This window comes from Caenorhabditis elegans, chromosome I (assembly GCF_000002985.6).
Source record: "Caenorhabditis elegans chromosome I".
In the NCBI taxonomy this organism is placed as follows: domain Eukaryota; kingdom Metazoa; phylum Nematoda; class Chromadorea; order Rhabditida; family Rhabditidae; genus Caenorhabditis; species Caenorhabditis elegans.
The window spans coordinates 3,223,013-3,233,339 of NC_003279.8; the positions used below are offsets into that span (position 1 = coordinate 3,223,013).

General features: G+C 32.1%; 2 protein-coding genes across 2 annotated transcripts; one reads left to right on the plus strand and one right to left on the minus strand.

Moving 5' to 3' along the window:
- Positions 1 to 147: 147 nt before the first annotated feature.
- On the minus strand, positions 148 to 5,092 carry cdt-1 (CDT1 Geminin-binding domain-containing protein). The gene is made up of 4 exons (NM_001047242.4): positions 4,890 to 5,092; positions 3,867 to 4,830; positions 1,901 to 2,753; positions 148 to 778 (listed from the first exon to the last, which is right to left on the minus strand). The coding sequence occupies exons 1-4, from the start codon at positions 4,953 to 4,955 to the stop codon at positions 607 to 609; spliced, it is 2,055 nt and encodes a 684-aa protein (NP_001040707.1). The 5' UTR covers positions 4,956 to 5,092; the 3' UTR covers positions 148 to 606.
- Positions 5,093 to 6,418: 1,326 nt separating this feature from the next.
- Positions 6,419 to 10,274, plus strand: txl-1 (Thioredoxin-like protein). Its single transcript, NM_058726.8, has 3 exons — positions 6,419 to 6,686; positions 8,599 to 9,097; positions 9,969 to 10,274. Exons 1-3 carry the CDS (start codon positions 6,436 to 6,438, stop codon positions 10,071 to 10,073), a joined length of 855 nt encoding a protein of 284 aa, NP_491127.1. The 5' UTR covers positions 6,419 to 6,435; the 3' UTR covers positions 10,074 to 10,274.
- The last annotated feature ends 53 nt before the right edge of the window (positions 10,275 to 10,327 follow it).

Below are 10,327 nucleotides of genomic sequence, written 5' to 3' on the forward strand. Positions count from 1 at the left end.
AGAATGATGAAAAATACATAAACGGTTGAAAAACGGATCGCGAAATGCGCCAGCAATGCACCGAAAATGCGCCAAGCGGAAAATAATTTTTACGCTGAAAATGAATAACAGCTTGGAATAAAAATTTTAATTCCATTTTAATTTTCTAAATAACGTTTTGATTTATTTGAAATTTTAAATTTGAAATTGCAAGAGTGATAACTTGGAAAAAAGTGAAAAAAAATTGGAAAATGGTACAGAGCATGAGAGAAAAAACGAGAAGAAAAATAGTTACAAGTGACGGATTTTTTGGAAAAGTTCCGATTTTTTCAGGAATTTTCAAAGAAATTCTGGAAAATTGAGAATTTTTAGAAATTCTTTGAAAATGTTCAGGAATTACAAAGATTTTCGAGAAGTTATAGTGGAAATTTTGTGATTTTTCGGGAATTTTTTGGAGAATTGTATTGAAAAATTTCCGATTTTTTTCCGGAAAATTCGTGAAAAAATCGAAAAATGCTCAAAAATCTTTGAAATTTCTGGAAATTCTTTGGAAAAAAATTAAAAATTGCAGGAATGTTATGAGAGAAAAGTGAGAAAATTAGTTACAAATGGCTTAGAAATTAGTTTTTAATGAAATTTGAGAGATCTTGCTGCTTTGGATGGCCGTGGTGTGTGGTGGTGGCTCATTTGTGCAATTTGGGTGTTTCGTTGCTCATCAATCTTTTTCTGAGTAATTTGGAGCTCTTCATCGAGCAACTCGTTGATTGCTTCAATGTTGTTGTCGGTGAATCGGAAGTATCTGGAAAAAAATTAGAATTTTTTTTGTTGAAATTTTACGATTTTCAAGTAATTTTTTTCACAAATGTCTGTGTCGATTTACGGAGCTCGTGTACTCCTCGAGGAGAAGTTATGTTTTTTTTGGTGGAAATTTTTGATTTTGGTCCATTTATTGTTGGAAAACCACAAATTTAATTTTTGCGATTTTTTTTTTGGAAACTTCTAAAAAATTTGGAGAATTTTTATGATTTTTTTAATGCTAAAGTAGTAATTTTGAATTTCCTATTTTTAAAATGAATTTTTCGAAATTTTCCAAGGCGAATTTTTCGAGAATATTAGATATTTTTCAAAATTTAAAAAAATCTGTAATATTTTAAACTCTCGCAGAAAATTGTCATAATTTTTTTTTTGGGAATTTTCAGGATTTTTTACAAACAATTTTTTCGAATTTTTTAAAAATCTCCAAACATTTTTGCTAATTTTCAGGAATTTCCGATTTTTCAATGAATTTTTAAAAAAATTCAAAAATTTTCAGACGAATTTTTAAAAGAAAAAAAATTTGCAGAAATCATACAAAATCGAGCACCATATCCAAAAACTACTCTTCTCCTCGTGGAGTACACCGTCTGCGTAAATCGAGACAAAGAAATTTTTAAAATCAAATTTTCCGATTTTTTTCATAACTTTTTAAAAATTCTTTGATATTTTTCAAAAATTTCTGAAAAACCACCGCGAATTTATGGAAAATTATATTTTAAAACTTGCGAAATTTTCAAGATTGATTTTTCTTTCAATTTCGATGCAAAAGAATTTGCAAAAATGACCCGAAATCGAGATTTTTTTTTAATTTTCAAAAAAAAAGTTGAATTTTCTGAAAATTCCCATTTTTGCAAATGTTCTGATATTTTTTTTTTACTAATTTGCTGCTTTCTAGAGTTTTCAGCATTTTTAAGAGAATTTCCGATTTTTCAATGAATTTTAAACATTTTTTCAGACATTTTATTTCAAAAAATTTGCGAATTTTCAACATTTTTTGAAAACAATTTTTTAAAGTTCGCCGAAATCATCCAATTTTCAAGTTTTTTCTTTCGATTTCGATGCAAAAGAATTCGCAAAAATGGCTCAAAATCGAGAAAAAACGAACTTTTTGTTCATTAAACTAGCTTCAGAGATGTACATCGGTGCGACCTCACACAACAATCTCAAATGATCCATAATATCAGGAATCGAAGACGAGTTGGACGAGCTGAACTGCACAAATTTGCAAATCACATCAATTTCCATCGTCTGAGCCCGTTTCGCCGTATAATGATTGCACACAATTCGAACATATCGGTCACGGAGCAGTGTTAGACGTTGCTTTCTTCTCTCAAGATCCTTATCAATACAAGCTTCAGCCGCCTTTTTGATTGCTTCCTTCGCACGAATACGCTCTAAAAGTGACATTGCTCCCTGGCTCTTCTGCTCTTTTTGCATCTCGGAGAACTTTTTCGGCGAGATTGGAACTGTTCCAGATGCTCCTGTAGTTGATTTCAGTGGAGATTTTAAGTCTTGATAAGCTTTTTGAACAAATGATGGTAGAGATACTTGATCCATATATTTATCTAAAGCTTCTTTCATTCCAATATGAATCGATGATTTCTGTAGAGGAGGTTCTGGAAGTTTCACCTGCGGCAGTGATGGACAATGCTTGTCAAGTCGGAATAATGGATGCATTCTCTTAATATTCGAAGAAGCACATAATCCTTGAGATTCCAAAAATTCCGTATGACATTTCGTGACAATCGAGGCCAACTTATAACGGAAAACATGAGCTCGGTCTCTTTGACGAGCAGCGTCCAGGCGAATCCTCCCGTCGACTTCTGGCTTTCGGAGAGCCGGTTGAACTTGTTTTCTGGGGCTTTTCTTTGGGGAGAGCAGCTTTGATGGGCAGACTAGTGGAAGATCTTCGGTGTCGCCGTCGGTGGGGGATTTTTCGTAAATGTAGCCTCGTAGATCTGCAAAAAAAAAGGTTTTTTGTAAGCAGGAAACTTTTTTTTGACTAAAAATTGGGGTTTTTTCGAATTTTATAACTAAAAAATTGCGTTTTTCTGGGATTTTTTGAACAAAAAAAGGTGTTTTTTTCAATGTTTGGCCACAAAGATTGTGTTTTTCTCAGATATTTTAAACTAAAATATTGCGTATTTTTCGCATTTATGACTAAAAAATTGCGTTTTTTTCGGATTTTTGAACAAGAAAGGTGTTTTTTCGTATTTTTTTGACTAAAGAAATGTGTCTTTTTTTTTCGATTTTTCGACTTAAAATTGTGTTTTTTCCAGATTTTTTAAATTAAAAATAATTGTTTTTTTCTAATTTTTTGAACAAAAAATGGTGTTTTTTCCAATTTATAAATAGCGTTGTTTCGGATTATTTGACTGAAATATTGTGTTTTTTTTTCGGATTTTTTGAATAAAAATTCGGTATTTTCGGTTTTTTTTACAAAAAACGCTGTTCTATCGGATTTTATGACTAAAAAATTGAGCTCTTTCGGATTTTTTGAATAAAGAATTATCTTTTTTCCGATTTTATGACTAAAAAACGGTGTTTTTTTCCCGGATTTTTTTCTTAAAATTGAGTTTTTTCGAATTTTTTTACTAAAAAATTGTTTTTTTTTTGGATTTTTTAAACAAAAAAGTTTTTTTTTCGAACATCTGGTAAAAAGCTGTGTTTTTTCTTACTTTTTGAAGAGAAAATTGTGTTTTTTTTCAGTTTTTTTTTGAGCAAAGCTAGTATTTTTAGAATTTCCAAAAATTAATATAAAACCAGGGCTTTTTTTTTGAATTTTTTGAAAAATTTTCACATCAAAAATCAGTATCAGGAGCATGAATAGGGTCTGTTAAAAAATAGAGAAATATTTTATTAATCGTTAAATATTTTCGAGTTCAAAAATGTGTGGAGGTGATCAAACAGAGAAGAAAAATCGATAAGTCTTTTTAAACTTAAAAGAATGCTATTTTACGATTAATATAATATTTTTTCTATTTTCTGACACTAAATTTTAATGGAATACGTCAGAAATAGCTGATTTTTTAAATGTTTTTATTGCAAATTGCCAACCGAAAGCTACGAACCTTCCACGAGATTCGGTCGAACCTCAAGTTCATACTTCCCGCCCTGGCCGAATGCTTTTCGCTGTTCACGCATCTCAATATGATATGATTGAGGATATACATGAAGAATTTGTGACAAATGTTCATTGGAAAAATCCTTTCCAGACGTATTCTTAACATTCTTGATCAACTCAGGAACCACACAGCTTCGATTCTGACCGATAAAGATCGCAGTGATCTGATCGATTCGTTTGAAAGTATCAGCGAGATGTTCATACGCAGTTGGAAGTTCAATCCGTTGACGTGCACTCTCCTTAACTTCATCAATAAGCCGTGAGCTCTTCAGAAACTCTGCAGTCATTCGTTTTCCCTCTTCTTCGTGAGCATCATCCTGCTCTCCGCGAACTTTTTCGGCCGATTTCAGGACATTAAAGCCGGGAATAATATAGTCTGGAACTGGCTTCTTCGGTGAGAACAGATTACGAGCGGCCTTGGATTTCTGAGGTGATTTGTGATGCTCAACAATAACTGGTTTCTTCGGAGATTTCAGCAATTCCACGTGATCATCGACCTGCTTCGTTTTGTTCTTCAAATTTTGCTCATGAATCGCTTTAGCTGCTCCTTTTGCAGCTATTCTTGCTTGTAAATCTGCAACAGTTCGAATTCCAGCCTTCTTTTTCGCTGGGCCGGATGCTTCCATTAGCTTATCGATCGCTGACTTCTGAGGAGCCGGATTTTCCAGAATAATATCTTCATGGATTTTGGGAAGCTCAGGGGCTTCTGCTTCAGCTTCTCTAGCTTTTTTTGGCGGAGTTCCGGAACTCGATAATTCCGCTTGACGGGATGGAGTCCGAGCGCGAGTTCGGGAGGATTTATTCTCGACGATTGGAGCAGCAGGAATTTGTACTTCTTTAATTGTAGTGGTCTTTGTGATGCTTTCATCGATAATCTTCTTTTCTCCTCTTGCTCTCGGTTTTCTGGTGGTCTGAAAAAGAAAAAAAAACATTAAATAATTGCAATTCATAACTTCAAACTCCAATTTACCTTGAAAAAGTCGGTTACAGCAGTCTGCGGAGTCTGGGACCTGGATCTAGTCACCCGGGAACTCATTTTTATCAGGAATAAATAATAATTTCAGCGAAATTATTCGCGAAAACCAAAAAATAAATGGGAGAGACGACAGACAAAGCGTACACTTTGAACAGTCCCGGTTTCCCGCACTTTTTGTCCATTGGAGCGCGTTTGTTGTCCGCTGCGTCTCCACGCTTCGTGCACTCCCTCGCCGCACCGGCATTCATTTTGAATGCTGACAAATCCACGTTTCATGCCGATTTTCTTAATTTTCCGGAATTTATACTATTTTTTGCATATTAAAATTGTGTTCAGAGCGTTTAAAAGTGCTTTTCACCTATTTTAGCGTGTAAAATGCCCAAAATTACCCAAAAATCAGTTTGAGAATGAATGCATTTTACTGTGGAAACCTTCAAAAAATCTTTTTTTTAATGAATAATTATTTAAATTGGCGTGATTCCTATATTTTTTGAAATTTTTTTTTCGTTTTTTCTTCTGAATGAGATATCTTTTGCTCCTAGAACTATAAACTGAACAATTTTGGAAGCGGTGATCCCAGAAATTACAATTTTTCGGTCAAAATTTCCCCAGAAATCGCCCAAAAAATAACGAAATTTCACAATTTCTGCGTATTAAATAGCTAAAATATATTCGTGCATTGTTCCGGGAGTATTTACAATAGCTTTTGCCAGAAATCCCAAAAAAAATGATGCGAAAGCTTAAAAATTGGAATTTCAGCGGGAAAAATTCAACAAATTCAACTACAAAATAACAACTTTTTTCAAAACCCAATTTTTTTCTTTAATTTTTCTTTAGATTTTGGGGATTTTTCCCATTTTTTGAGATTATTTTGCATTTTTCGATTAAAAATCCGTATTTTAAAGGTGGCGTAGTCGAATTTTTTTAAAATTGCTTCATTAGACTCAAAATTGTCTCAAAACACCGAATTTCATGATGAAACTGCTTGAAAACTTCTCAAAAAAAGTTATGACTGCTCAAAAAATGGCCTAAAATTAGTTAAAATTTGAAATTTGACCGACTTGTCAAGCGGCTGGAAACTAACTTTTTTGAAATTACCGTCTAATTTTGAGTATACAATTATATTATCTTGCATTTTCAATTTGATTCAGATATTTTGAAGTCGATGGACGGCGAGATTTTTAAATTTTTTAAACCAAATCTCGCCGTCCATCGACTTTAAAATACCTAAATCGAGTTGAAAACGCAAGATAATTACATTTTATATATACTCAAAATTTGACGGTGATTTCAAAAAAGGTAGTTTTTAGCCGCTTGAAAAGTCGGTCTAATTTCAAATTTTAACTAATTTTAGGCCATTTTTTGAGCAGTCATAACTTTTTTTGAGAAGTTTTCAAGCAGTTTCATCATGAAATTCGGTGTTTTGAGACAATTTTGAGTCTAATGAAGCAATTTTAAAAAAATTCGACTACACCACCTTAAAAAAATAAGTGCAGTAATCTAAATATTAAATTAATTTTCAGCCCATCTCCCCTACACCATGCCAGTTATCAACGTGAAAGACGACGAAGACTTCAGAAATCAGCTTTCCCTCGCTGGTCTCAAGTCAGTGATTGTCGATTTCACTGCAGTCTGGTGCGGACCGTGCAAAATGATTGCTCCAACATTTGAAGCTCTGTCCAATCAATATCTTGGAGCAGTTTTTCTGAAAGTTGATGTGGAGATCTGCGAGAAAACCAGCTCAGAGAACGGTGTCAATTCGATGCCAACGTTCATGGTTTTCCAGAGCGGGTATGGGTCTCATCTGGAATTGGAATAGAAATGCGGGAAATTTGAAGAAATTGCAAAAAAGTGAAGTCTCAGAAATTATTTCATTTTGAATATCTTGAAAATATTGATTTTTGCAGGTTTTACGAGCCAATTTGCAAGAAATTTATGAGTTTCCAAATTAAATTTTTTAAAGATAATCAAAACAGGGCTCTGCCATTTTTAATATGCTATAATCCAACTTTTTGATCTAAAATTGATATAGAAATGTAGAAAAAATTTATGTTCCATCTGAAAATAATATTTATTTTTGTTGAAAATTTTGAAAAAGGCCTCAAATGGTGCGAGGCCTATTTCAAATTTTTCAAAAAAAATAAATAATTTTTTCACATGGAACAGACCTTTTTTAAATTACATTCCTATATAAAGTTTAGATCAAAAAGTTGGATTATAGCATATTGAAAATTGCAGAGCCTTGTTTTGATTAATTAAAAAAAATTTAATTTGGAAACCGATAAATTTCTTGCAAATTGGCTCGTAAAACCTGAAAAATCAATATTTTGTGGATATTCAAAATGAAATTGAAAAGGCTTTAAAAGCTTTACCCTTAGTAATTATTTCTGAGACTTAATATAACATTTTCGATTTTCCGGAAAATCGGAAAATCGAAAAAAAATCTTTTTCTGACAATAAAATAAACTTTATTTTTTACTAAATTTTGTTAATGTTCCTGAAAAAGAACATAAGAGAACATACATTTTTTTCTAAAAAGAAGAAAAAAAAGAAAAAAAATTGAGCTTTTTTTGAAAAAATAGGAAAAACGAAAAGTTTTCGATTTTTCAGATATCGCATAATCGAAAAAAAAATATTCACTCAACTTTTGTAAAAAATTCGAAGAATCAAATTTTCAGCCGTTTCTCTTATATTTGGAAAAAATTTAATTAAAAAAAAAAAATTAAAAAAAAATAAAAAATTCAGAAAACCTAATTCTATAATTTTTTTTCACAGTTGAGCACAAAATAAAAAATTGCAGAGTTTCGAAAAAAAAAAAGCCAAATTTTGCTAAAATCTGAAATTTCTCACACTTTTCTTTGTCACAGCTGCTGGATTTTAGTTTTTCTGGAATTATCACCCTCTAATCCTTATTTTGGTAATTTATCTCGCGGAAATTCGTTAATTGAGGCAACTTTTAGGCCGATAGGCATCCAAAAATTATCAAAATTGGATGCCTATCGGTCTAAAAGTTGTCTCAATTAACGAATTTCCGCGAGATAAATTACCAAAATAAGGATTAAACGGTGATAATTCCAGAAAAACTAAAATCCAGCGGCTGTGACAAAGAAAAGTGTGCGAAATTTCAGATTTTAGCAAAATTTGGCTCTTTTTTTTTAAATTTTGACCAGCCATAAAAAATTTTTGGAAATTTTTTGTGAAGTCTCATTATGAAATTCGGTGGTTTTGGACCAGTTTTAGTCTATTTAAGCAAAATACCCACAAACTCTACAGAGGTGGGCGGATATTTTTTTCGGATATTTTCTAATAATGAATTTATCAATAAGTATTGATGTAGTTATTCAGGAAGAAATGTATCCGAACAAAAAAGTAACTATTAAGCAACATTCTAATATGATAAAACCTAGAAAAATTCTACAAGTTTTCTGTATAAACGATATGCAAGTCCATTATCCGATATCCGTAATATCCGATATCCGATGTTGCTCGGCTAATAAGTTTTAAGGTCTCGGTAAGGAAAACTTGTAGAATTTTTCTAGATTTTATCATATTAAAATGTTGCTTAATAGTTACTCTTTGATTTGGTTACATTTCTTCCAGAATAACTACATCAATACTTATTGATAAATTCATTATTAGAAAATATCCGAAAAAAATATCCGCCCACCTCAGAAACTCTACTCCCCAAAATAAAAATTTGCAGAGTCCGCGTGGAACAAATGAAAGGAGCCGATGCAAAAGCACTGGAAACAATGGTGAAAAAGTACGCAGACAACTCGGCAGCCGACTCACTGGTTGCTGGTCAAATGGACTTGACACCTCTTGTCGATAAGAAACAAATGGAATGTTTGAATGAATCTGATGATACTCCACTGGGACGTTTTCTCGAAGGAAACTGCAATCTGGTTTCAGATTGTGATGAGCAATTGATCATCTCACTTCCATTTAATCAACCAGTCAAAGTTCATTCAATTCTTATTAAAGGAGTATCGGATCGTGCTCCAAAGAAGGTCAAAGTGTTCATTAATCTTCCGAAAACTACGGATTTCGATAATGCAACAGCTCTGGAGCCAACTCAAATGTTGGAATTTGATGAATCTTCTATTCAAGGGCACGGACAAGTCGTCGCGTTGAAATATGTCAAGTTCCAGAATGTTCAGAATATTCAATTTTTCATTGAGAATAATGTCGGTGGAGGAGATGTAAGTTTCGATAAAAATTACTTTGAAAACATTTAAATTTACTAAAATTTTACCCAAAACTATTGATTATGCTTTTATTTATTTATTTAATAAACGTATTAAATAAATAAAGAAAGATAATTAAAGATTTTCAGTAAAATCACGAAAACTCGCTTTATTAATGAACGAATTTCGTGAAGAAACTTCTCAGACATTATTGAAAAAAAAAAATTGAAATTTAGCTAAAATTAGCAAATTTTTTTTCGAAATTTTAAACCGCCATTTAAAAAATATTGAAAAATTGTTTTTAATATAAAATGTATTCCGGCGAAATTTCGGATTTTAACAATATTTTGGTTTTTTTTCCGATATTATTTTAGTTTTTGAGCTGCAAAACAATTTTTCGGATTTTTTTTGGAAGTCTCATTATGAAAATCGCCGATTTTCTGTAAATATTAATTTTCGGAAAACTGCCGATTTGCCAATTTGCCAGAAATTTTTAAATCTGACAATTTGCCGATTCGTCGTAAATTTTCATTTTCGGCAAATTGCCGATTTGCCGGAAATTTTTAGAGGGATTATTTATAAGACGGAAAAACTTAAAACTATGCCTTTTTGAAATTTTTTCCCCATTTTCTTTAGATATTTTCATAGAATTTGCCTACTTTTCAAAATAAATGTAGAAATATTCATAGGATGCGTACAATTTTGCCGATTGAAATTTAAATTCTGAAATTTCCAAAAAAAAAAATTTGCAAAACCGCAATTTGCCGTTTTTCCGGCAAATTCGACATTTGCCAATTTGCCGGAAAAATCGTTTGCCGCCCACCCCTGGTTCAGAGCAAAATTATTATAATTTTCCAATTTCCTCCAATTTTTTCCTTTTTTCCAGGTCACTGAGCTCGTCAAGCTTACAGTCTTCGGAACACCTCTGTCTGCTCTCAACATGAACGAATTCAAAAGAGTCGCCGGAAAAGCTGGAGATGCAGCTCATTGAGCCCATCAATCCTTCTTCCTATCAACTGATTGTGAGCCAACGAGTTATCCAATTCATTTCTCTAATTGTCATGTACCAAAAACCATACTTTCGCTGATCCCAGTTTCCATATTTTCCTTATTTATTTCTCGATTTGTGTATCATTTTTATTTTAATTTTAATTTTAAATTTAAATTTATTTTTTTTTCTCAGCATAAACACATTTCTCCAAGCTATCCTATTCAATTTTTAACTCGAAAAATGTTTCATTTCAT